Source organism: Pelodiscus sinensis, chromosome 24, assembly GCF_052426305.1.
Source record: "Pelodiscus sinensis isolate ZL-2025 chromosome 24, ASM5242630v1, whole genome shotgun sequence".
NCBI classification, from domain to species: Eukaryota; Metazoa; Chordata; order Testudines; family Trionychidae; genus Pelodiscus; species Pelodiscus sinensis.
The window spans coordinates 17,904,097-17,931,725 of NC_143075.1; the positions used below are offsets into that span (position 1 = coordinate 17,904,097).

Sequence of the window (27,629 nt, forward strand, 5' to 3'; positions counted from 1 at the left end):
ACACACAAGCATTCAGAGCAGAAGGACATCCTGGTGACCCGCTCAAAGTCGCCTGAGTCATGTGTTTGTTTAGCAATGTTGCCTGCATCATGAGTTTGCTTAGCCATGTTGTCACATCATGCAGGAAAGCCCGGGACATTTTTTGAAAATGTGGCCTGAAATCCAATTACAACAAAACGATTGTCACTTTTCTAACCCTAGTTCTCAGCAAGCATGACCAGACTTTTATAATTCTCTCTCCCCCTCCAGGCATGGCACTAACATTTGAAGAAACTCAACCAGGATTTGTGTAAGCACTGGAATCTCATACGTGATCAGCATCCAGGCCTCTCAACACTCACCCTTTCTGACCTCACTGGAGTGGTTGTGAGACACCACATAAGAAGGGAACACTCATTTCCCTTCGCTGCAAGCCACAAGATTTGCTGGCGCGAGCTGTTCACTGGTGATTGAACACTGGAGTGTGGTTATGATCAGAAGAGCAACTGTGTAAAAACAATACTGTCCTACAAGAAGATCAGTCCCCCCTGTGCAAGTTCAGATACAGATCTCCTTACAAAAATCATTTTTCAATTTTTTTCAAGCCTTCTTTACCCTTGAAAGTCAACGCTGCTGTCGAAAAGGAGGCTAAGGGTCTTCTGGCTCATGTATCAACGTCAGTGCAGTTCCAGCAGAAGAATCTTTGCAAGCAGAATTGGCAGAAGTGGCCATTAGAAACAAAATCATTCTAATACATGGAAACAGAACACACTGGATTCAGCAAGACCAAGAGTCACTTTTCAGAGCAGGACCAACTATAAAATCATGCAGGCATCAGTGAGGCTCATGTTGGAACACACAAATTAGGGATGTTAAAATGTGTTTAATCACGTAAACGTGTGACACCGGTTATATGGTTACATGCCAGGAGCCAGTGTGCTGGGGAGCTGGCTTTTAAGCTGCTTCCCACTGGTCGTCCCCCCTCCCCCCCCACAGCTGCCTCTGACAGAGAGGAAGCAGTGCAGGGGTGAGGGAGCCATTGCTGTACCAGTCATGTACCAAAAAATCATCTGGTCACTCCCAGTGTTAATACACAATCAGATGTCACATGCTATGGGAAAGACGCATGCTCACACTTAAAGCAGAAACCTCAGATAGTTCCTTAAACCAATATGGAGAGAGAGCAAACCAAAGAACCAAGGGTATGTCTACACTACAAAGTTAATTCGAACTAACGGACGTTAGTTCAAATTAACTTTGATAGGCGCTACACTAGCGCTCCGCTAGTTCGAACTTAATTCAAACTTGCGGAGCGCTTAGTTCGAAGTAGGTAAACCTCATTCTACGAGGACTAAGCCTAGTTCGAACTTACTAGTTCGAATTAAGGGGTGTGTAGCCCCTTAATTCGAACTAGTGGGAGGCTAGCCCTCCCCAGCTTTCCCTGGTGGCCACTCTGGCCAACACCAGGGAAACTCTACTGCCCCCCTCCCGGCCTTGGACCCCTTAAAGCAGACCCAGCACCTGGCACGGCTCGAGCCAGCCACCCGATGCCCCCCAGCCCTCCCCCGCTTCCCGGGACCAGGCTGGCGGTTCCCGGGAGCTTGCCCGGAACCGCAAGAGGCGGGCGCCCGCCTGGGCTAGTGCGGACATCGTGGACCTCGTCCACGACCTCCACACTAGGCACAGGAAAGTGGCCGTCTAGGGCAGGAGAGCTGCCAGCCTGGCCACCCAGGAGCAGGTGTGCATGAAAATCAAGGTGGTCCACTGAGACCCCCGACCCTGAGCTTACAATGGCCGTACTGGGTCAGACCAAAGGTCCATCTAGCCCAGTAGCCTGTCTGCCGACAGTGGCCAACCCTAGGGACCCTGGAGGGGATGGACCGAAGACAGTGACCAAGCCATTTGTCTTGTGCCATCCCTCTCCAGCCTTCCACAAACTTTGGGCACGGACACCACTCCTACCCCCTGGCTAATACCACTCCATGGACCCAACCTCCATGACTTGATCTCACTTCTCTTTAAACTCTGTTCTAGTTCTAGCCTTCACAGCCTCCTGCAGCAAGGAGTTCCACAGGTTGACTCTTTGCTTTATGAAGAACAACTTTCTGTTACTAGTTTGAAGCCTGCTACCCATTCCTTTCCTTTGGTGTCCTCTAGTCCTTCTATTATGGGAACTAATGAAGAACTTTTCTTGATGCACCCTCTCTACCCCACTCATGCTTTTATAGACCTCTATCCTATCCCTCCTCAGTCTCCTCTTTTCTAAACTGAAAAGTCCCAGTCTCTTTAGCCTCTCTTCATATGGGACCTGTTCCAAACCTCTGATCATTGTAGTTGCCCTCCCCTCTCCCACCCTCTCTCTTCCCCTCTCCCACCTCCTTTTCCCAGTCTCCCCGAGTTTTGTTCAATAAAGAGAGATTCTATTTTTGACCACACGTTTTCTTTATTTTGTACATCAGGAAGGGGGGCTAGGGAAGGGTAAGTGGAAGGAGGTGAGGGAGGAATGGGGCACGAGCCCCCGATGGGGAGGACTGGGCTGGCTCTGCGGGCTTCTGGGGGTGGAAGCTCTCCTGCAGCCCCCCAATTGCCCCCTCTCCCCTGATGGCAGCCTGCGGCAAGTGCAGCCGGGCTGATGGCCGAGTGCTGTGATGTGCCCAGTGTGGGTACTCCGGGCAATCCAAGCCAGGACTGCTTTGCAAGCGGGGCACCCCTGAGAACTGTCTGTCCGGGGTGGGGGTCGGGTCCCTTTAAGCACAGCCCTCGGCTAGCCTGAGGCAGCAGCTCCGCGCTCTAAGTCCTCATCTGATGCCCTGCCGGCACTGCTTCCGGCCATCCTTAACCCCGGTTCAGGGTCCACTTAATGTGGACATGCTAGTTCGAATTAGCAAAACGCTAATTCGAACTAGTTTTTTAGTCTGGATCCATTAGTTCGAATTAGCTTGGTTCGAATTAACTAATTCGAACTAAGTTAGTTCGAATTAGCACTGTAGTGTAGACATACCCCCAATGGATTAACACATTAATAGAATGGGAAAAAATAGTGGCTCAAGGAGGGTGGAGAGCAGCAAGCAGGGGCTAAGGGAGGGATCAGAGTGGGGGTAGGAAGACGTGAGGGAGGGCGGGGCCTTGGGGAAGGGGGTGGTGTCAAGGCCAGGTCTTGTGGGAAGGGGCTGAGTGAAGGCTGGGGCCTCAGGTGGGGCGATGTTGGAGCACCCCCAAGGAAAAATAAAAGCTGGCACCTATGTGCAAAGGTAAAGTTTGCCAGAGCTGACTGCAAAGGGAATGGGGCTAGCGGATCAGAAACCTCATGAAGAACTAGGCTCAAAAGAAAGTAAAAGATTGTGCCCTCTGTGGAAAGCTTAGCTCCCAAATGCACGCAAAGGCCCTGCAAGCCTAAGAATGGGGACACGAACTGGAGGCCAGGGTTGCAAAGCCTGGAGGATTCTGGGACTAAAGCCGAAAAAACAAAGTAAGTCTCCTATGAAGACTCACTACAGCTGGGCCTTTGGCCCTGAGGTTTCTTTCATATACGGGAGCTGCACGAGATGGGGAAAGGAAAAGTGAGCTTTCCAAAGAGGGTTACGTCTCCATTAAACTTTATTCAAACCCAGCCGCTGTGGCTGTCAGCTGCCGTGGCGTTCTTAGTCATTCAATGCTGCCCTTAGTCCCCCAGCCTGGATTCTCTAGTCCAGTTCAAGCAGTCGCTCCAGCAGAGCGTATTCCTTCCGCGGCTTCTCGTCATGTGCTCTGCAGCCCTCCTCGTCAAGCCATCCGTGTGCCTGTCCGGTCTGTCACGGCAGAGGAGAGCCCGAGCACCAGCAAGTTACACATCACTGCCTGCTATGCATTACTTCTCACCGGTGTCATCCACAACCGGGAGACTCTCATACGATGCAAAGTCACTGGCGCTCGCGGTAGGTGGATTAGTGTTGCTGGGCTTTGAAATGGAGAGATGTTCGAATTCGGGCAAGAAGCCCAATATCCTCGGGCTGCCTGGACACTCCTCGGGCTTGCACATGATGCAGTCCTGCAAGGAGCAGGCCTTTTCCTCCCAGAATTCACTAGCCTTAAGGTTCACTGTGATGTTTTCAGCCGAAACCACAAAGTGCCGTATTCGCGCCTGTTTGTGTAACTCGCACATGCAGACCCAGGGCTGCCAACTGTTCCAGTGGAAAAGCTGATCCCCTGTGGAGAGTCAAATCAGACACATGGGCAGAGAGGACAGGAAACAGAGCCATTTGAAGATAGGCAAAGTGCTAACAAACTTTGGGAGGGGGAAGCATCGTAAATGGCAGACGATCCTGGGAGAGCAGCGATAGGCTACACATCTGGTATGATGATATGCTTCTGGGAGTCAGTGGCACAGCTCCCACTGATTGCAGTGAATGCAGGAATGGGCACTTTTGCTCAGAAGGGCAGTACTTAGAACTGGGAAGAAAGAGACAAGAGGGTTTTGAAATATGTAATTGAGATAATGTCTTAATGCGGCAAGTACACTCGCCTTGTGAGAGCGTATTTGCAGGCCAGGTCTACACTAGACCTGGCAGCTTGGCTTAAGGTACACAATGTAGCATACGCAGCTGAAGTCGGTTTACCTTAAACCAAGCTTGGCAACGTCCCCACAACAGAAGGCGGACACCAGCTTTCCTTTCCTCACAAAAGCAGGAGTACCAGACACCAGTGGGGGCACCTTCTGAGTTTGATTTAGCGAGTCTTAACTAGAGTCACTAAATCAAACTCTGGAAGATCGATCATAGCAAGGTCGATATCCTTGCAGAGTGAAGACAAGGCCTCAGACAGCTAGTGGATTGGATTGGGCATGTTGATCACTACTTATTATACTGCAACAGGATTGAATCAGGTTGCGTGAAAAGGGCCAAAGAACTTTGCGATGACAAAAATGGTAAAAGGCGAAAGCCGGGTAGATGGAAAATGTCTGTCAGATCAGGCAGTAAAACTTTCTGCCACTTTGCCTCATCTCTGATCTGGAGTGATTACCTCACAGCGGTGGCCACTCTGCTAAGACTACGCACAGAGTTTAACTGGGATGGTCATCTTGGTGATGTTGTCACACCTCCTTCCGGAACTGGTCTGAGGCCCATTGACTTGCTTCATGACCTCACCCAACAGCCATGGGATGGTAACATCTTTCACAGACCTGGACTACATTCGAGTTAGTCACCTAGATATACCTAGAGGGTCTGTAGTCAGTTTCTAATCCCCAGTGCCATACAGGCCCTGACTAGAGCATCAGTTGGACACTAATGATCAAATAAAATCACCTTCCACCTGACTTTGCTGGAACTTGTAAGCTCTTTGAGACTGGGAATATTCTGTTCTTGTACAGTGTTTAGCCCACTGAGGTTCTGGTCCATGAGCAGAGTTTGTAGGCACAATTCAAATATCAATAGTCACAATTACCTACAGTCTGTTGTATGCTGGCACCACTAACACACTCTAGCAACCATAGCTCAAAGCTCAGGAAGAGCAACATATTCAGTCCCTCTTCCATGCAGGTTAGTGCAGGACAAATACTCTGGCTGGATCATAAAATCCCTGATGCACAGAGTCCACCTGGATGTGTTGGAACCTAGTAGGGGATATTTACTTGCTCCCATAGCAACATCACAAAAGGCCATCAAACAGCTGCCATTCTATAGAACACATGTGCCAGCTAATGTCTTCGGAACTCCCTGTGCCTGGCTTCCTTTCGGTTCGGCAGAGCCCAGTTCTACGTACCAGGGAACATGGTCAAGTGTATTTTGGGAAGCTGGCTTCCCTTTCATGGCGTCCAGTACAGGATGCTGATATGCAGCAGGACACTAACAGAATCCCTTGGTCTCCCAGACATAGCTGGTTGCCAGATGGAGCCAAAGAGTTCACTCATCTATTTAAAAAGGCAGCATGGTCTGTAGGAATGAATGAGCATAGTCCTGGGAGCCAGGCAACCTAAGTTGTAATCCTCGTTCTGCCACTGATGTGCTCTGTGGCCTTGCAGAAGTTACTTAACCTTCCTTGGCTTCCGCTTTCCCCATTAGACATATGGGGATAAGGTATGTGGATGGAGGTTTAACAGAAGCAGAGTTACACGGACATGGTGTAGATGTGGTGGTGTGTGGAATGGACCAGTGGAGGGGTAACACTATATACATTGCAGAGAGGAACTGGGAAAGGATTTATGATTTGATGGCTTGGTGGTGAAAAGGTTTTAAGGAGTCTCTCCTATAATAAGCTCTCCTAATCAAGTTTTACTGCTGTATTTTGTACTCATCTGTGGGGTAGTTCTAGTTTCTGTAATCCAAAAATGGAAAGAACTTCACGCTTTGCATTATATTTGATATATGGGACAGTGACCCTCTCTCGCACTGCATTCAGATTGAGGCAATGAAACTAAAGTGATTGGTTGCACTTTCCATTTCAAGTCAGTTTAATTTTCTATTTCTCATCTAGTCGCCCAACACAACCACATCTAAACTTCCAACACTAGAGAGGAATGAATGCTTCACATTAAAAAAACGTTAAACATTAATATTATTACATGCGTAGCCTTGCAAAATTAATGTCTGCTTTTTAGAAAAATTCACAACCTATATTTTGTACCTGTAGTAAGTTCTGTAACATTAACAGACAATAAGCCCAACACATCTCTGGTTGTAAACCCAAAGAAGTCAATGGTGTTGTGCTAGGGATATTAACTGTTACCAAGTTACTTGGTAAGCATTACCCTTAATGAGTGATGCTTAACAGGTAATGGTTAACCAGTACCTGGGGAGCAGCCCCTTACCCATGGCTCTCCATGGGGCTGCTGCTTCCGGTTAACTAATTAAATGGGATTTTACATCCCTATGTTACACCTTAGGGATAAATTTGGAGCAAGGTTTCTAAGTACTCTTCTGTGTTAAGAAGACTTAACTACAATCTGTAGAATTCCTACATTTCAGGTGTTATAGGAGAAAATATAAAACTCCTTTCTTGTTTTCAAAAGAAAAAATAAAAGCACACCACAAAACACACAATTATTTCAATGCAATTAAAAATTCTATGAGCAGGTTGTCAAGATGCCTTCCCAGCCTTTTACAATCAGAGGCAAACAAAACTTCAGAACATTCTAAGGCATTCTGTGGCCTTGTGATTCACAAAACACCTTTTTCTTGGCTAATCATTCCCCCCCTCTCCAGCAGGTCTATGTTAACTACGATTCACCAATTCCTTTGTTGAAAGATAATGTGCAAATCGAAATATGTGTTTCTAACTGGAACTAAAACACAGTCATTCTTGCGTAACGTAAGAAGTTGAGTCCCAAGCCTCCTGGAAGCATGAAATTGAGCATCTTTGCATACCTCATGCTGTGCCATGCAGCTCAGAGTCCTAACTCCTTGTTCAGAGAGTCAGAATCCTGGGTTTGATGAGTCAGCCTTAGTGCTCTTATGTGCTGAATGGATGAACTCTCTCTATATGTCTACTGCAACATCCCCTATGGCTGTTCTGTTACAGGGATCAGTACTAGTCATCCTGTTTTCTTCAGCCTACCAGATGTCTCTTACCGCAACTGACCATGTACAGTCAACGTTCGCTGTACATTCAATTTATACCCCTGGTTGGGAAAGTACAAATATGCACACAACTGCAGGGACTGCGTGCATAAATGGCCAGTTAGATGCAAAACTTTCCGCAACTGGCTAATTGCAACTTGTGTGATTCTAATGGATTTTTGTGAGGGCATTTGCACTCGCAGGGCTCAGAAAAATCTCTCCTCTAAAGGCTCGTTTTCAGGCAAACACCGTCATTTCTGCTCATTCCCAATATCCCACACGGCGCCTGGGGAGGTAATCAGGTCCGCAGCTCACATGGTTGAGACAATAGGACTTTAATTCAGAGTTGCTCTGTAGTATAGTGACTGGTCTCGAGCTCTCTGCTGAGCATGGCTAAGTCTGAAGTGAGCTGAGCGGGACAGATTTAAGAGCTGGTCCGTCCTGGTTCCTCCTGATATCCGGGACGCCAAGGTCTAGAACCAAAACAAAGACTCAATCAACCTATAAAACCAAACAACCCACTCCCCCATCTCGGGACCACACAGAAAGCCTTACAACACACTTTTGGCTCAGTACCATGTCTCCTATCTCCATTAACCCTTTCGCTGCAACCATATGCTGCAGCATTGCAGCATCCCCATTAGGAGGCTGATGTTCTCAGCTCCACATGCAGCAAGTGGGGAAACTGAGCCCAGTGCGTGCTCGGCTTCCTGTTCAACTGTCAGTGCACTACTCTCCTTCCCAAAGCACACGCAAGATGCTAGGCCCTTGAAAACAGGGCAAGTGTGACTCCAAAGAGCCTGTTCTTACCGGGTGAGATGGGTCAGTGGGTTTTTGTTCCAGTGAAGTTCGCAGATCCAGACTACTAAGTGTGGGGCTGGTGGAGGGGACGACGTTCTCCCAGCCGGCCAGGCAGTGCTGCGGGGAGAGGTTCTTCCTGTGAATGCCTTCTCTGCCAGTGTACACCCCACCCCCAGAAAAGCCACGGCCCAGTCCCTCCAAAAGGAGGCCTCGAGAGACTGATGAATTCATTTCTTTAAGAGCTTTATGGTCACAAAGAGGGGACCGATGAGAACTTTGCAGACGCTCTAAGGTGCTGTGGCCAAACTTGCTCTCTCTTTCCCCGCCTTCACTGACTTCCAGCCATTTCCAAAAGCAGTTTAAAAATCAATTAAATCAAAATAATTAGATTTTAAAATTTTTTAATTAAATACACCTCCCCCCAATTAAAGCTAATTAAAATTAAATTTGAAATTAGAACAAACTATGTTTAGGCCTAACTTTACTAGACTCTTAACATCTTTTACATTAAATACAAGTAATAACAGTCATACAGTATATGTTGACTTCTAAAGTTTTAAAGAAAGTCAAAACCCAGAACTGATGGAAGTTACTGGCTAAGTGCTTAGTCAGAATTCATTGAAATGGTAAACCAGATTTTAACTGCAGGAGCTTCTTCTGCAACTAGACAGAGAATTTTCTTCATTGCAGTTTAGTCAACTAGTTCAGTTCAAAGCTGAGAAACTCACTACGAGTCAGAAAACAGGCAAGTTTATTCCCACCCTCTTTTCCAATCAATAGATAAAAAACAGGTGTGAAATCATAGTATCATAGTATACTAGGACTGGAAGGGACCTTGAGAGATCATCGAGTCCAGTCCCCTGCCCTCATAGCAGGACCAAATACTGTCTTCTAGACCATCCCTGATAGACATTTATCTAATCTACTCTTAAATATCTCCACAGATGGAGATTCCACAACCTCCCTGGGCAATTTATTCCAGTGTTTGACTACCCTGACAGTTAGGAACTTTTTCCTAATGTCCAACCTAAACCTCCCTTGCTGCAGTTTAAGAATGGTGAAATCTACTAGTTCTAAGATCTTTAAGGACATGGTGACCAGAAACAATCTGTTGAATTCACTACTATAGGTAGTACTTCCTTTGTTTAATAAATCAGTTAGTTTTAAAACACAAAACGTTTTGATGACCTCAGTTAATGTTCTCTTATGCATCCAGCATGCTTATTTAAAAAAAAAAAAACATTTTAAGATGCTGGGTTTGGGCACTTTTAATTGTGTTCCAACTTCCATCCAAATGCAGCTTGTGGCAAAAAATGCAATTAAAAATGTATTGTCTACTAAATAAGAAATGCTTCATAAACGTGATGCATCATAATAAAACATAATGCATCATAATAAAATGTAATAAATTGCATTATTTTCTAACAATAAAAAAGTAGCCAAATTAAGAATCTCAATAAATGAATGTTAAGCTATAGAATTTCTTGGTTAGCAAAAAAGAAGAAGTACCAAGCAATCACACCCAACCTTTCTGTACGGAAATAAGTAAAAGTACAAACACAAAGAAGATTAAAATGTATTATTTAAATCAAGGTTTCCTTTTTGCTGTTTGAAACCAAATATCAAATCAAAGGGGGTTGCAACGAGAGAAAAGATGGGTGAGATAAAAACCTGCTTGCTCTTTTATGGTGGGATCCACATGGGAGCAACTACACTGTGTACAACACATAGTTGCAAGATATGTCATCAGCTTCCTGAGTTCTGTGAACTCAATGCACTGGCCTCATCTCCATTTACCCACTCAGCTCCTCCACACTGAATCTAGGCTGGAGCTATAAAAATAATCTGGCATTAAAAATTAAAGTTTCAGGTTGTATCCTAAGAGCTACCATATATACTCGACCATAAGCCCATTTGTTCATAAGCTGACCCCACAAGTTAAAAAAAATGGTAAAAATCACAATGAACCATTCAACAGCTGACTCTATATTGGCAGTTTACAAACTTCCAGTCCCAGCTTGTCAGCATAAGCCACTGGCACATCGGAACGTTTTGTTTACCTGAAACATCTGCAGGCACGAAGACTCTCAGCTCCCATTGATTGCTGTTTGCAGTTCACACCCAATGGGAGCTGCGGGAAGCAGCGTGGTCCTAGGGATGTGCTAGCTGATGCTTGCTGCCACTCCCGTTGACCTGGAATGGTGAACAGCATCCACTGAGAGCTCAGGGGCTCCGTGCCTGCAGACATTCCAGGTACATAAAACATTCCAGCATGTCAGCAGTTTGCCCTGCCGGACTGGGAACTGAAGTTGGCCGACCACTGCCCCTCACGCCAAGTTAAAAAAAAATTGGTAAAATGCAATGACCCATTCATAAACCAACTGCTGCTATGTACTGCATGATTTTTTACCAAAAACATTAGGCTTAGGATTGAGTATATATGGTACTTTTAAAGTTTTCAGGGGATTGACAAGCCAAAAGAACATTTGTGTTGTATCAAACTGTTTTGCTTGATCCAAAACATAACATTTCCTTCCAATTTAGAAAGGTTTTTTTTTTAATCAAATTGAAAGAAATTTCAAATTAAGTTGTTTTGAACTGAAAAAAAGTCAGAATGTTTCCTTAAGAAATGGTCAAAACTAAATGTTTCTATTTTCCTGGAAATCAATATTTTATAGTTTGGTTTTTTTTACTGAGACAGATTAGTGAAATTGACTTGAATTTACAAAATGTTTCAGTCAATGTGAATAGCCCAGCAGCCTGGGCGCCGGGAGCCTGAGTCAGCTGGTATGGCCAGTCGTGGGACTTTATTTGCTTTGTAGACATACCCTGCGTCACCTTGTCTTCATAAACGCCTACCTTCTTTGCTCTAGGGTTTTGGCCCACAATCTGCCCATTCATTCTGCCTGTCTCCTTTTACTTTCTGTTCACTGCATTTTACTGGCAAAAGCTATTTGCCATTTGCAAACAGTAAAGACACCATCTGTTTTTCTCTTTCTGCTGCGCTCTTTTGCCCTGTCTGTCTGTAGGAGAGTTGCTGAACCAACTCTTCCGGCATCTGCTCTCTGTGTTCACCGCTTGGACACGCACACTATTCAGAGGATTGTATGAATTATGTTGTGTTACAGAGGGGCATGAGCAGCAGAGGCTGCACCTAGGTTGGGCTCTTCCTGACTCTCACAATAATTTGGCTAGCCTCCAAGCCTACCTCTGAACTGCCCCATAGTCTGCAGGTGTTCAGCTTTGGCATCTGAGCGGAAACTCATCCCTAGCATTTCTACATCAAGGCTCTTGGTCCTCTACTTTTGGGAACATGCTGGTATTACCATTCACCTGGTGACGATGCAGCCTCCTGCCTAACAGTCACATGGGAAGGTGGAAACCTACCGAGGGTAAAGCCAGATTGTCCGTTGGTTCAAAGCTCTTCCTGCGATGGATTCTGAACTTATAGGCAGGCAGGAGGGTGGACCTGGGAATGCTGACCCTGCAACCAACCAGAGGAAGTAACTGCACAGGTCCACCAGAAGAGAATCTCAGAGAAGGAGGCATCTGCACTCCTCCTTCCACCACTGGAGTCTTAGGGCCCCATCCAACGCCTACTCAAGTCAATGGGCTGGATAAGATCCTTGGGGCTGGAGCTGTACATCCAAAGTCTGGACTAAATGCAGCCCTGAGGTAAGAGGGTACATCTGCCTTAGGCTCTATATGGGAGCTGCTCCTGCTTACAACAAAGCTGAATAGGACCCTTTTCAAAGCCCGGACCTCCCTCTACACCAGGGTTAACAAACTTTTTGGTCTGCGGATATGGAAATGGCCTGGTGGGCCATGAATGATGACAAAATTGCAGCTGTGCTGTTGGAGGGGGGGAGGGTTCTGACTGAGGGGGTGGGCGCTGGGGTAGGGCTGGGGATGAGAGATTTGGGGAGTGGGAGGTGGCTCCAAATTGGGATCGAGGGCAGGAGCGGGATCAGAATTGGGGAAGGGAGCTGGAGTGGGAAGGGAGGCTGAGGGGAGCAGGCAGCAGGAGGTACATACCTCAAGAAATTCCCGGAAGCAGAGGCACGTCCCTCCAGCTCCTATGCAGAAGCACTATCAGGAGGCTCTGTGCGTTGCCCTCCTCCCCCATTCTGCAGGCATTGCTGCTGCAGCTCCCCTTGACTGCATTTCTGAGCCAACACATCCCTGCTTCTGGGAGCTATATGGAGCCATGGCAAATGTGGAGTCAGGCAAGCCCCCAGTTCTGCTCCCCAGCAGAAGCTCCAGGCCAGGTGAGGATGACTAACAAACCAGTTGCCGCCCACGGGCCGCAGTTTTCCCACTCCTGCTCTGCACTAAGACAGCAACTTTATAAGGAGGCACTTCAAAGGGGCCTCCTCCCACATGCTGAGCTCTCGCTTTTTCTGCCCCGATGGCTTCCTGCAATACAGGCTATGAGCACCGCAGAGCCCGTCTGTACAGACCTGACGTAGGCTGGTTCTTCCAGTGTCTCTGGAGGCCTTTGGGCTCGCGGGGTCTTGCACACGGGGCAGGCAGACCCGGAATCCACAGGGACGGTAAAGAGGCGCCTATTTAACCGATAGCAATAAACACCTGCCACACAGAGGAGAGAGCATCGCGTCACTCATAGCCAGCAGCTTCTCCTCAGAGCCTGGCTTTCAAGCACACCAGGCACCATACACACTATATAGCAGGGCTACTCAACTTTGGAAGCCCTGGGGCCACAATGATACTCACAGCACATGCTGAGGGCCGCAACTTAATGTGGTTGCATGTACATGCAAATATAAATGCAAATAGCTTCTTTCACACTGACAGGCATGAATTCAAAGATTAAGGCAAGACTACACAACACGCAGGCCCCATTTAAATCAGTTCTGCTGATATTAATAAAATGCAATAGTTACCCAATTTCCTCCCATATGACACTACTTTTAATGAGCAACAACAGTCCAAGCATTTAACGACTAAAAATGTAATATCAACCCAAACTGCACAGTAAACCCAAACCGCACCGCGGGCCACAAACAAACAGGCAGCAGTTGGCCCACGGGCCGCATGTTGAGTAGCCCTCCTATACAAAGGGCTGCTTTTCTCCCAAAGTACTTTGTACATGTTACTTTCCCTCCTCTTCAACTGTTTCCTGAAAACAGACACAGATGTAACTGAACTCAAAGCACAGTGGGTCAGGGCAATTACAGAGAACTCTGCAGAGACAGAGTCCGTGTGAAAGAGATTCAACAAAAGGACTCCTGCTGAGGCAAGACAGTCATTGAACTGTAAATTCCTCCCAGGCCTTTTCAAAAAGGCTCTCTTCAGGGGTTTCCCAAAAAGAAAGTCACAGGGCACAGAAACTAGATTGGGACGGCATCTCATCTTACACTGATGGGAACTGGAAATGCAATCTGCTTCTTGCGAAGGAGCCAAGGAATCTGATGCCTCGAGCCTAGGGAAATAAAGATTCAGTCACAGCTGTGCACTGTGAAAACAGCAATATCCCCCTAGTTGGGGGGCAGAAGCGACTGAGGAAAGGGAGCTGAGGTAAGGGGGCACTAGCCACGAGACCCTGCCCCTCCCCGCCTGCGAAAGAGCCAGAACAACCTCCCTCTACCTCAGGCCCTGCCCCCTCCCTGCTTTGCCCTCTCCCCATCCTTGCTCCACCTGCTGCCCATTTCTGCTCTGCCCACTTCCCTGAGCAATGTGGCCTGGGGGACTAACAGGGTCAGGGGCTGCCCCAGGAGAAGCAGAGCAACCACCCCAGCTGGCTGTGCTCTGCGGGGTAGGCTGCAGGTGAGTGCAGGCCAGTCTTGCACCCCCCCAGAGCAACGCGGCTAGAGGAGCACAGTGAACTGTGGTCGAGTTGCTCCGTTCGCTGTAGTAAGACGAAGGCCTGAGACATAAGCCCACGTATCACAGGCCAGCTATGAGGCCTGAAGCCTAGATAGCAATGGGCAAGACTTTGCTAATATAAAGCAGAGTTAAGCTGGGAGCAAGAGGCAGGCCATGCTCACAGAACTTGGCACGAACAAGGCTGGTATTACAAAAACAATCGTATCTAAGAGGTACTAGGCACAGGCTGTAAACACATTCCAGAGGGGTCAAAACAGAACACGGTGTTAGGAAACATCTTGACACCAACCTCCTCCCCATAGGTAACAAGAGCATACCGGCCTAGGTTCAGGACCGGCTCTAAACTGACAGCACGATAGATACTAATTGAACCTCTCTTATATGAGGTAAGGGGAGGTAACTAAGTAACCGGAGGAGGCAACCTGATACGTCAGGAGTGATGTATAACTTCTTTATACCTGTCTATAAAAGTGCACCCCGAAGAGGTGTCTTTGTCCAGCCAAGGGGGCAACAGCAGAATCCCTACATTGACTGAGCTGAGTCCATTGTCGGGGGTACATATGCAAAGACTCGCCATTGCACCACTGACAACTACTATCGTATTTCGTTTGGCAATAAACCTGGCTGGGTGCCTTCGATCCTTATCTGATTTTGTGCTCCCTAGGGGCTCTCTCGGAGTCTGCTGTGTTGACTAACTGTGTATGGTCAACACAGTGAATAGGGCAGCAAACGCAGCCAAACCGTTATCATCAGAAACGGAGCAGGAGATGCCACACCAGTGAACCCTGACTACTACACTTGCTTTGGGCATCAGGCCCCTCCTCGCTAGTTTTTCCGCCAGCTGCTGACTGGCCCCTCCAGTCCATGCCGAGGAGGGGCATGTGACCCTTCATGCCCTGACATGTTGCCTATGTTGGGGGGAGGAGTCTCTTGCTGTCTAGACTTCCCTTTAGACTGGCTTGGTGAGGAAATCATCCGTCAAGTATCCGTCATGCTTACATCAAGAAGTGAAAGGGCTGTTCCAAGAGCAAATGCCCATCCCTGGATAGAGGATGACAGGGACAGACCTTGATGACAGGGACTAGTTCAGAAACCCATTTAATTGCTCCCCCACCTGATGTTCCTGGTTTCTTGACCATGTAGGACTGGTACAGTTCACCCTCTGCCCTAGGCTTTCATTCAATAGCAAACATCTCCCCGTAAAGAAAGCAAACACTCAGGCCAGTTCTACGCTAAGCGGGAAGGTTGAATTAAGATATACAACTCCAGCAACACTAATTACGTACCTTAACTTGAGTTTCCCCACTGTCCCCATAGCGGGAGGCCGACGGGAGCAAATGCTCCCATAGGCTTCCCTTACTCCTTGCAGGAGCAGGAGCACCAGCCACCAACGGAGGCACCCTCTGAGTTTGATCAAGTGGGTCTTTACTAGACCCACTAACTCAAACTCTAAGATGGATCACGGCAGCATTGATCTTCCCTGGAGGAAAGACATGGCCTCAGTGGCCTGCTGATAGGCTGGATGAGCCACCCCGGACCATTCTCACCTGTGCTTTTTTTGTAAGAAAAAAGGTGCCCAGGGGAAAGCTGTTGAGCATCTCCTCCCCCACAAAAAAAGTGGCTCCTTTAAGAACCGCGTGTCCTGAGTGGGCTTCTGTCGGGAGCCAAGCCGCCCCAGGAAAATGCCGGTGAAGTCTCCTCTGACAAAAGGTGCCGGTATGCCCGAGGGGAATGTCGTTCATTTCCTGTATGCTGGGAAAACAGGTGTCGGTACACCGGACCGGGGCGTACCATCACTAAAAAAGCACTGATTCTCACAGTCACTTATTCCAGACAGGAGATAGCAAACCCTCCCACCAGTTCTTCCCTTGTTCCTGGCACAGCTCATTGTCACCTTAGTCCCCCTCCTTACCCCAGGTCTTGCTCATGGACACATGCTTCCTTGTTCACCTGCCGGAACTCCCTGAGTTCGGAAAAGTACTGCTCCGATTTCTCAGACAGCGATGAGTCCGTGTCCAGCAGCCCTGGGAACAGTAAGCAGAGAAGGCAATTCAAAGCTGGAATTACATCGGGTGACAAAACAAAGCTTATCTAACCCAGGTGCGGAGTGCCAAACAGGGCGACTGGTCAGAGCAGCAGATATGGCCAACTGCGGAGAATCTGGCTCTGTTGAAGGAACGACACCTGGCAGCATCACTGATCCAGAGAGCCCAGCCTAGAAACGATCTCTCCTCCTCATTTCCTTCGTTCTTCTTCTGCAACTCTGTGCCCCACTCGAATTCTCTCAGCCCCACAGCAGCTGTACCGATTCCCGGCCAGTCTCCTCACGCCGTTCCAGGAAAGCACAAGTCATTTCTGCACCGACTGTGGAACTGTGTCTGCTTGGTAAAGCTGCAACTCTTGTGCTGAGGACAATAGCCAGCTTGCAGCTTGCCACAACAGCTCACCACACCCTGGCTCTAAAGCACACCAAAGCTCCAGGCCTGGGCCTGCACCTCGGACAGTACCCTTTGGCACATGAGAGGTGAGTTGGGGTTTTGCCCCTGGCGTTACCCAATCACCCCAGTGATTACACAGATGGGGAATGGGGAAGGAACGGGAGGTTGGGGCTCACCTGCAATCCAGTCGTAGCCCAAGAAAGGACGCACTGACCAGCTAGTGGCAGGGATGGTGTATTCCTCAGGGTCTGACAGAAAAGTCACACGGCTGGCTTCCTTCTGGGGAGAAATGAGTTCACGGTTCACCAAAAGCTCCTTATACAGCTACAAGGGACTGTGCTCCTCAAAGGGATGTATCTGCTAGCTGCACCACGAGGGGCAGCTGTGGTCTAGTGACCTGGGCTGGGAAATCTGGGCTCTAGTCTCAGTTCTTCCAGCAAGTCACTGCATATGGCTTTGGGTGAGTCTCTTGGCCTTCTCTGCCTCTATTCCCCCACCTGCAAAATGGAGACCTGTGGCCACGGCTACTCAAGTCAGAGCCACTATTAGGGATGTAAAATCCTATTTAATCAATTAACTGCTTAACTGGGATTTTGTGGGGGAGGGGACACTCCAGCACAGCTAGGCCTGCTGCGCTACAGTCTGCCCCAGTTCGGCTGGGCCAAGCCTGTTGCGCCCTGCCGTGCTGACAACACTACAACGGGCTGCCCGGAGGTGCCTACCAGGATGACTGCAATGATTTGTGCCAGACATATTCTCTGTGCTTATGGAGACAAGTTGGACAAGGAGGTGACCTGCCCTGACCCACCCCTCCCCGCCCCTCTGAGGGAAGCCAGTAACTGTGCCATACAAGCCACCTGTCCCATATGTCCATGGTGAGGGCGTGGCTCTCTCTGCACAGAGAAAGGGGGAAGGTGAGATGCCAGGCTCAACTACTAGGAATGGAAAAATTTGGACTCTGGTATTTATTTCCCCTCCACCTGGTTTGATGCCCTTACCTTGGGTTCTTTACCCTGAGGTGTTAGCAGGATTGATTTGGGAGTCTGGGGGTCTCTAATAGCCGCTCGCCGCCGGCTGTTCCCTTCCGTTGGGGTCCTGCCCGGCACTGACTTTGCCTCAGCCCTTGGCTTGCCCCTCTGCTGGGGACTGTGGAGGAAGGTAGATTGCTTTCTGCTCTCTCTGTGTTTCACAGGGATGGATTCTTCCTCTGGCCTTCTCAAGCCATTGCTGCTTCTAGCCACTCTGGAGGTTTCTCTGGCGGTGGCAGCTACTGGTGTGAAGCTTCGTTCTGCCCTACGGGAGCCCAGCTCCGGCCCAGCTCGGAGGTGCAGCATCCCTCTCCTCTCCCTGCTGCATGCTGCGGGTTTCAATGGTGAACGAAGGGCTGCCCTGGCTGTGCTGGCTCCGGGTTCCACAGAGGTTAACCCCGCAGGGTCCGCTGCGCCCTTCGTAGCGTGGACGTGATTCTCCTTCTGCAACAAGCACAGAGCCCCACACATCACACAGAGACCGCTCAGGAATTAGCTCCATAACTCAATGGCAGCTCAGCCTCTTGTAATATTCTATGCTTGTCCTCCCTGCCACGCTACCGTCTTACCGAGGCCATCTGCTCACTGCAGGGAGTGGGTGCAAATAGGCTACATCACAGGTGAGAATCGCTGCAACAGGTGGCCTCTGAGGTGGAGGGGAATTAGAGGATAATGATATAAAACACCCCTCCTCCCACCAGGGATGTGAACCTGTATCCAAGTACATGGTTCATCAATGAGCCTGGGCTCATTGGTTAACCTTCTCAGTTACATGCAGCACCCTTACCCCGCCTCTGTATCCTACAGAGACAGCAGTGTGTGGGGGAGGGGTGGAAGGCAGGCGGGAGTTGTTACACACAGGGAGCCAGCTTTTAAACTGTCTCCTTGTGTGTGCCAGCTCCGGCGGAGCCGCTCCCCTCCCCCAGGCTGCTGCTTCCTAGGGAGGCAGCAGTACTGGTGTGGGGAGGCAAGAGCCCAGCTTAAAAGCTAGCTCCCCCTGCGCATCAGCTCTTGCTTCCCCCCACACATATGTAAATACGTAACTGCTGAAAAATTCAGCAGTTACACGTTTACACAAATAAACATATTTTAACATCCCTACCTCAGCTGGAGATACCACGTAACAGATGCTGCCTAGCTAGGCCCTGCATTCTCTCCCATCTTGAGCCTCATGGGACAGAGAGATGGAGCCTTTGCTAGACAGACATACTTCTGCAGTGGACACCACGGCCACTGGAGCACACCACAAGCCCCAGGAATATACACTTCAACCACTCAGCGAATCTCTCGGCAGTACTGCTGCTGCTCCCCATGGTGCCCATTTGCTTCCCCGCCCCGGGCCTGGTGGACCTCAGCATTTCCAGCCCCAAGCCTGTGGGTATGGCAGGTGTGAAGAATGCCTTTTATATTAGGAAACCTCAGCTCCAAGGCATGGCACAGTTAAAGAGGAAAATGCATTTGTGCTACAGCATCCCTGCTCCTTTGCACTACTCTTATCTGCTCTGCCCGGCCCAGCCCAGCCCAGCACATACCCCTCTCTTAGGAAGAGGAACAGATCTCTCTGCGAACGTTGTTCTTTTGGAAAGCGAGGTTGCTGATAGCAGCTTGCGAGGAAGTGCTTTCTTGATTTCTTCCTGCTTCGCCTTGAGCCTTTCTAGAAGGTCTTGGTTTGCATGACGCAGTCTCTCCAGTTGCTCTGACTCCATCTTCTGTACGACAGTCCCTGCTAGGGCCAGAGAAGGTTGCATAACTGTGGGCACTCCACAAAGGAACAGCATGGGAAGAGCCAGACGATTGAGACGCTTACAAGTGCTGGAGGGTTTTCTGACAGTTGGACTGAGACTCCCTGTGAAAAAGCACTCTAAGGCTTTGTCTATACCGCCACAGGCTGTACTTCAGCCATATGAATAACATAGCAGAAGTTACTGTACTTAGATCTGCTTGCCGCGGAACCTTCACAGTGGTATTTCAACAGCTGATACTCTCCCGTTCACTCCGCCTACTCTTCTCATTTTGGTGGAACACTGGAGTCAACGGAGAGCACCTGGCGTTTGCTGCCCATTGATCCAGACTGGAGTGAATACATGCCCTAAAAACAGGCACCATTTTACATCTCCACCCCCTGCCTCCAGGAAGTTATCAAGTACTTTAGGCCCCAAATCTGGGTGCTGTTAATAAAAAAGAAATTATAAAATCTAACAGAAGAAATAAACCATCATGATTTAAAACAAACAAATATTTAAATGGAGTTCGGTTTAAATAACACGGCATGAGAATGTGAAAACCAGTTAAACCGATTAGCCTAAACGCCTAAGCACAAAGTCCTGGAGCCTGATTTTTAGAGGGGTGGAGCACTTAGATAACTTTGGCCTAGGGTTTTAAAATATTTTTTGGTTTCATCATCACTATTGTAATAATTCCTAGAAATGCACACACTCTAACGACTGTACACACAGCAATCAGCCCTCAGAAGACCCTGGAGAAATATGTAGGTCAGTACTGTCACGCATGTTTTACAGATGAACTAACTAGAGCAGAAAGAGAGGAAATGACTTGGCCAAAGCCAGAATGTGAATCAGTGACTCAAACAGGGCAAGAACTGACAGCTAGTCTTATGCTTTAATGGCTAGACCACGCTGCCTCTGTCAGCAGTGATACAGGTGAAGGTAGGTAAACAACACAAACTTGCTGTGACAGTATGTCTGCCTCATTACCCAGCATGCTGGGCCGCAAGCCAGAGAAAAGGGATTTCAAAATCTAGCTCAGCCCCCTGCACTGAGGCAGGACTAAGTATTATCCAGACAGTCCCTGACTGGTGTACATCTAGCAGGTTCTTCAAAACCTCCAAGACGACAGATTCCACAGCCTCCCCTAGGTAATTTGTTCCACTGAACTACCCTTATACAGGTTGAAGCTCCCTCATCCAGCACCACTGGGACCTGACCAGTCCCAGATGAGGGATCTTACTGGACCAGGGGAGGGGATATCTGCCCTCCTGCTACTGTCTCCCCAGCCCTGGACCCACTGAAGGCCCCACTGGTCCCCATCCGCCCTTGCCTGCACTCCTGCTGCCCAACATGTTCCAGCTAGGCTGCCAGAGGGGCTAGGAGCTGCTCTGTGGGGCTGCTTGACAGGGCCCGGAGCACTCCAGCGAGGTTGTGCAGCGTGCTCCAGCACTCTGGGCTTCAGGCTCCATTGAGGCTCCTGGCTCTGCCAGGCAGCCCTGCTGCAGCATGCCGGGCTTCCGGCCCCCTGCCCCGGGCAGTCCAGCTGGAGTACACTGCACAGCGTGACTGGGGCGCTTCGGGCTCCACTGGGGCACGTTAGGCTCCTGGTCCCACTGGGCAGTCCCTGTGAGCAGTCCCGCTGCGGCGCAGGGGCACGGCCAGCAGTCCAGCTGTGGGGAACTAAGCTCCTGGCCCTGCTAGCAGCTTGCTGCCAGCAGCCCTGCCAGTCTGCAGGGCTCCTAAGCACCAGCGCTTCACCAGGACTCTCTGGTCTTGGGACACCCATGGTCTTCCTGGACCAGGGGATGTTGCCGGACAAGAGAGTACTCGTTTACAGAGGTTCAACCTGTATTTTGGAAATACTTCCCAATGTCTATCCTAAATATCCCCTGCTGCAATTTAAGTCCATTACTTCATATCTTGTTCTCAGAGGATAAGGAGAACAATTTATAGCCCTCCTCCTCAGAATAAAATTTGACTTATCATTTGCCTGTCAGTCTTTCTTCCAGACTAAACAAATCCAAGTTTTTCAGTCTTTCCTTATAGGTCATGTTTTTTATACCTTTCATCATTGTTGTAGCTCTCCAATGTGACTGTATCTTTCCCGAAGCATGGCGCCCATAACTGGGCACAGTACTCCAAGGCTACGTCTACACTACCGGGTTTTGCCAGCAGAGAGTATGCTAATGAAGTGCTCAGTAGCATTTGTCATGCTGTCATTAGCATATTCTCTGCCCAAGGCTTTTTGCGCAAGATCCTTATGCCTCAAAAAAGGAGGTATACAGATCTTGCACAAAAGGGAGTTTTTCTACAAAAACGGATCCGTCTACACTGCTTTTGTGCAAAAACCTCTTGAGCAAAAAGCCTCGGGCAGATAATATGCAAATGACAGCGTGACAAATGCTAATGAGTGTTTCATTAGCATACTCTCTGCTGGCAAAACCCGGTAGTGTAGATGTAGCCCAACAGAAGCCATGCCAGGTCCTGAGTAGAGAGGAAGAATTACTTCCCATCTCTTGTTTACAAGACTCCTGCTAATACATCCCAGAATGTCATTCACTTTTTTTTTTTTTTTTTTGGCAATTTCATAACATACAGTATGGTCTATACTACGTTCAATTTGTGATCCACTCCCCTCGATCCTTCCTGGGCAGGCATTTCCAATTTTGTATTTGCGCAACTGATTACTTCTTCCTGAGTAGTACTTTGTGTTTGGCCTTATTGAATTCCACCCTATTTTTATTTCAGACTATTTCTCCAGTTTGTCAAGATCATTTTTGAATTCTAACCCCATCCTTCAAAGTGTTTGCAACCCCTCCCATCTTGGTGTCATCTGCAAATTTTGTAAGTCTATTCAAGTCATTAATGAAAATATTGACAAGCACCAGACCAAGGACAAATTCCTGCAGGGCCCTTCCCTCTTGACATGCCCTTCAAGTTTGACACTGAACCATCAGTTAAAACAACAACAGAGCATGGCTTTCCACTCAGTTGTGCCTTAGGGATGTTTACATTTATTCCTGTAAACGTGTTTACACGCAACTGGGCAAGCAGGAGCTGGTGCTCATGGAAAGCCAGCTTTTAAGCCAGCTCCCCCTGCTCGCACCAACTCCTGCCTGCCTCCCCCACCCCCTGCACTGGAGCCTCTGATAAAGGCAGCAGAATGGGGGGCAGGCAGGTCTGTGGGAACTGGCACTCATGGCGAGCCATCTTAAAAGCTGTCTCCCTATGTGCACCAGCTCCCATCTGCCCCCTCTCCGCCACTTCCTCTGATACTGAGGCAGCAGCACGGGGAGTGGGGGGAGTGGGCTCGGCAGGTGCTGGAATGCACAGGGGGCTGGCCTGAAAGCCAGCTTCCCATGTGTATACGCCCTTCCCTCCTGCACTGCTGACTCTCCATCAGAGGTTATATGAGACAATATCAAAAGCCTTACCAAAGCAGAGATATGCAATATCTACTGCTTCTCCACCAGGCTCATTAGCCTGTCAAAGGGAGCCAGTAAGTTGGTTTGACATTATTTGTTTTAGACAAATTAATGGTGAGTGTTACTTATCACTTTATTCCTTCTAGCTACATACAAATAGAGAGTTTATTTGCTCCATTATCTTTCCAGTTAAGATGACTGTTCTATAACTCCCCTAGTTCTCCTTATTCCACTTTTTAAGACAGGTACTATGTTTGCTCTTCTCCAGTCTAATCACTAATAGCTCAGAGACCTCTTCAGTCCATTCCTTAAGTATTCATCAGGCCCACACTAACTGAAGACATCTGTCTTGTCTAAGTCATTCTTAACTTCTTTTAGCCTCAGATCCTACCCTATTTACCCCTGATTTTTAGTTAGTAGGACCACTGCTAACCTTTTTGGTGAAAACGGAACTAAACAAGCCATTTAACACCTGGACCATTGCTGCATGACCTGTATTGTCCCTCCCTTCCCACTGAATAAAAATTTGCCCTGTCCTTGATCCTCCTTTTGCTCCTCTTATATTCATAAAATGTTTTCCTGCTACCCTTTTTTGCTTCTGTTGTTTATAGTCATCCTTCATAACCTGACCCACTTTCCACTTTTGGTATGACTCTTTTTTGAGTTTCAGGTCATTGAAGAGTTCCTGGTTAAGCCAAGATGGTGTTTCACCTTATTTCCTACTTCCCCTATGCATTAGGACGGGTTTCTCTTGTCAGCTTTAATAAAGTCTCTTTGAAAAACTAGCAATACTCCAGGGCTCTTTTCTCCCTAGGGGCTACGTCTACACTGGCCAGTCTTGCATAAGACCATATGCCAGGGGTTCCCTAACTTTTAAACATGGGGACCAGTAAATCCATTCACGAGCTTTTGGAGGACTAGTGACATTCATTTGCATATTTGCATATTCATTAACCAAATGATGAATATGCAAATACATTGGTTTTGGTCCTCCCAAAGCCCCCAGGGCCAGCTTTAGCAAAGCTTTTGATACGGCCACCCACAACATTCTTACCAGCAAGTTAAGGGAATATGGATTGGAAACATGGACTGTAATCCAATAAAACCCTGCACCACCACATCGTGTATTGAAAAGGGGCTCATTTATTTTCAGAAAGCTGACACCATCTTTGGAATTTTTTATCCATATTCTCATTCCGGATGGTGAATGCACCAGGTTCTCTCCATTCTGACACATTGTAGTGCCTTTAAACCTCACTGTCAGCAGTGGGGATATTTAAAAAGCACTGCTTTTACATTTGTATTCAGGATCTGCATGCACCCTGAACTGTCCTGCTCCCCGCTGGCCGATTCTCTCCCCCCTCCCTCTCCCCGGGCCAGCCCCGCTGTCCCCACCAGCTGATTCTCTCCCGATCTCTCCTGGTAAGCTTGCTGCCCCTGCCAGCCCTGCTTCCGCCAGCCGGTTCCCCAGCCAGCCCTGCGATCTCCCCCAGCCAGCCTCACTGCCCCTGCCAGCCGGTTCCCCCCCTTGCAATCTCTCCTGGCCAGCCCCACTGCTCCCACCCCCCGGACAACCCTACTTCTGCCGGCCGATTCCCCTCCTTATCTCCCCTGGGCAGCTCCACTGCCCTGACCCTGCTTCCCATATCCAACCCCTCCTCCCGCCTCCACAGCCAGCAATAAGAGCTCACCTGGTAACCCTCACTATGCTTCTGCCGGAAGCCTGAAACATATGGCTGCATCCGCCCAGCGCAGCAGAGGGCTTGGGGAACCCGGCGCTGCACAGGCAGTCCGGGAGCCTGGAACACCCTGACAGCTACGCTGAGGCCCGGTATTTTTTTCCCGCAGCCTGGTACCAGTTTGGGAAACGCTGCCATATGCAAAGGAGGCGTGGCAATAAATATCACCACACCTCATTTGCATACTTAATGAATCACCATTTTTGCGCAAGGGGCTTTTGCGCAAGAAGGAGCAGTCTACACTGCTCCTTCTTGCGCAAAAACTCCCTCTTGCGCAAGAGCTGATCTGCCGCTTATTTTCAGGCAGAATGGCTCTTGTGCAAGAGGGGGTTTTTGCACAAGAAGGAGCAGTGTAGACTGCTCCTTCTTGCTCAAAAATGGTGGTTCATTAAGTATGCAAATGAGGCGCAGTGATATTCATCACTGCGCCTCATTTGCATATATTCTTGCATAACAATGGCCAGTGTAGACGTAGCCCCTTAGTTTTGCTTCCCTTAAGATCTTACCTAACAATTCTGAGTTTGCTAAAGTCTGCCTTTTCAAAGTCCATTGTCTTTATTCCTCTGCTTTCCCTCCTGCCATTTCTAAGACTCGTGAATACAACCATTTCATGATACTTTCAACCAAAGCAGCCTTTCACCTTCAAATTCTCAACCAGTTCCTTCCTATGTGTCAGAAAGTAATCCAGAACAGCTTGTCATGGTACTTCCTTTCTCCATCTTCAGTAATAAAAACTGCTCAAGAGAGTTAAGTCCAAAGAAGAGCTTCAAAAGGATCTCCCAAAACTAGGTGACAGGGCAACAAAATGGCAGATGAATTTTCATGTTGAAAAATGCAAAGTAATGCATATTGGAAAACATAATCCCAACTATAACATAATCCCAACTATATGTATAAAGTGATGGTGACTAAATTAACTGTTACTACTCAAGACAGACATCTTGGAATCATTGGATAGTTCTCTGAAAACATCCACTCAGTGTGCAGCAGCAGTCAAAAAAGCAAACGTTAGGATTCATTAAGAAAGGGATAGATAAAACAGAGAATATTTTATTGCTTCTACCTAAATCCATGGAACACACACATCTTGAATACTGCATATAGATGTGGTCACTTATCTCAAAAAAGATATCTTTGCATTGAAAAAATGTTCAGAAAAGGGCAAAATATAATTAGGGGTTTGGAACATTTCCCATATGAGGAGAGATTAATAAGTCTGGGACTTTCAACTTAGAAAAGAGAAAGCTACGGAGGTTATGATAGAGGAGTATGGAGAAAGAGAAATGTTATTTATTTGTTCCCATAACATATGACCTATGAGGAAAGATTGAGGGATTTGGGTTTGTTTAGTCTGCAGAAGAGAAGAGTGAGGGGGGATTTGATAGCAGCCATCAACTTCCTGAAGAGAGGTTCCAAAGAGGATGGAGAAAGGCTGTTCACAATAGTGATGGATGGCAGAATAAGGAGCAAGTCTCAAGTTGCAGTGGGGGAGGTCTAGGTTGGATATTAGGAAAAACTATTTCTCTAGGAGGGTGGTGAAGCACTGGAGTGGGTTACCTAGGGAGGTGGTGGAATCTCCATCCGTAGAGGTGTTTAAGTCTCGGCTTGACAAGCCCTGGCTGGGTTGATTTAGTTGGGATTGGTCCTGCCTTGGGCAGGGGGCTGGACTTGCTGACCTCCTGAGGTCTCTTTTAGCTCTAATGAGTCTATGGGTGCGTCTAGACTGGCAAAAACTTGCCAGCTGTCTACATCGGCCACTTGAATTTGTGCAAGAGCACTGACTTTGTAATGTACAAAATAAGTGCTTCTTACGCAAATACTTTCACGCTCCCGCTTGGGAAAAAGCCCTCTTGCGCAAGAATACTTGTGCAAGAAGGCCAGTGTACACAGGGAGAACTGTTTTGCACAAAAAAGCCCCAATGGCTAAAATAGCGATCGGGGCTTTCTTGCACAAAATCTCATCTAGCTTGGCCACGGATGCTTTAGCACAAAAGCACTGTTTGTGCAGAAGCACCCTTGCCAATATAGACGTTCTTTTGCGGAAATATTTTTAACAGAAAAACTTTTCCATTAAAAGTATTTCTGCAAAATCATGCCAGTCTAGAGGCAGCCTATGGCTACGTCTACACTGGCACCCTTTTCCGGAAATGCTTAAAAACAGAACAGTTTTCCGTTATAAGTATTTCCGGAAAAAGCGCGTCTACATCGGCAGGATGCTTATCCGGAAAAGCACTTTTCCCGGAAAAGCGTCCCTGCCAGTGTAGACGCGCTTTTCCGCAAAAAAGTCCCATTCATCATTTTCGCAATCGGGGCTTTTTTGCGGAAAAGAAATCTGTGCTATCTACACTGGCCCTTTTCCGGAACAGTTTTCCGGAAAAGGACTTTTGCCCGAACGGGAGCAGCATAGTTTTCCCGGAAAAGCACTGATGATGTTACAGTAGCTCGTCAGTGCTTTTCCGGAAATTCAAGGGGCCAGCGTAGACAGCTGGCAAGTTATTCCGGAAAAGCGGCTGATTTTCCGGAATAAGTGGCCAGTGTAGACACAGTTTCCATGCGCCTGTTACCATGGCGGCGGAACACATGACACAGCTCACGTCCCCGCACATTCCGCTCCACCAGCAGCAGACAGCCCCGGCCCCAGAGGCCAGGCCCCCTCACCCGGGGGGCGAAGCAGCCTCCCCCCCCCCCAGCGCGGGGCAGGCCCCAGGCCCTGCCTGTCAGACGGCAGGAGACTCGTTCTCCTGCTGGTGGGGGGCTGCTGGGCTCCTCTCCCCCCCCCCCCACGGGTCCGCGGGGCTGCCTGCCCCAGGGGGCTCTGCAGCTTCCATGCTCCGACGGCAGGGTGTCCCCTGGAATCCCAGCCCCGCCCCTGCCGCTCCCCGCCCCCTGCCGGGGATTCCCCCCGCCGGGCCCGCCCGCGCGCACTCACCCTCCCGTCGGTTTGCTGGTGTGTAGCAAAAAAAAAAAAAAAAAAAACCCACCCACGCGCCACCAGCAGCCGCCTGCTGATTGGTCCCTGCGGCTGCTCCCCCAGCATGCAACGCACCAACGGCCCGGAACGCTGTGTGAAAGGGGCCCGCGGGCGGCTGGGCGGGAACGCGTGAGCAGTGCTG

The 27,629-nt window shown here is 48.6% G+C and overlaps 1 protein-coding gene across 4 annotated transcripts; it reads right to left on the reverse strand.

Annotated features, from left to right (window-relative positions):
- Positions 1–6,923: 6,923 nt before the first annotated feature.
- MIIP (migration and invasion inhibitory protein) lies at positions 6,924–27,569 on the reverse strand. 4 transcript variants are annotated; one of them, XM_089773079.1, is made up of 10 exons: positions 27,446–27,569; positions 19,158–19,348; positions 17,596–18,069; positions 16,774–16,873; positions 16,072–16,183; positions 13,691–13,755; positions 12,773–12,902; positions 11,700–11,796; positions 8,322–8,429; positions 6,924–7,984 (listed from the first exon to the last, which is right to left on the reverse strand). In XM_089773079.1, the coding sequence occupies exons 2-10, from the start codon at positions 19,329–19,331 to the stop codon at positions 7,847–7,849; spliced, it is 1,398 nt and encodes a 465-aa protein (XP_089629205.1). In that variant the 5' UTR covers positions 19,332–19,348; positions 27,446–27,569; the 3' UTR covers positions 6,924–7,846. The 4 variants fall into 4 exon arrangements, 3 of the variants coding, with proteins under 3 accessions (XP_089629205.1, XP_075762343.2, XP_075762345.2); XM_075906228.2 differs by having other exon boundaries at positions 16,774–16,876; XM_075906230.2 differs by having other exon boundaries at positions 16,774–16,876; positions 19,158–19,351; positions 27,446–27,533.
- Positions 27,570–27,629: the final 60 nt, after the last annotated feature.

Bases quoted from the DNA above. Each gene is read 5' to 3' on its own strand.
- MIIP (XM_075906228.2), bottom strand. From the start codon at position 19,331: ATGGAGTCAGAGCAACTGGAGAGACTGCGTCATGCAAACCAAGACCTT. The intron at 18,070-19,157 runs GTATGTGCTGGG...TGCTTGTTGCAG, and splicing joins TTCCTCTTCCTAAGAGAGGG to AAGGAGAATCACGTCCACGC. The intron at 11,797-12,772 runs GTCTGTACAGAC...GGTTGGTTGCAG, and splicing joins GAAGAACCAGCCTACGTCAG to GGTCAGCATTCCCAGGTCCA.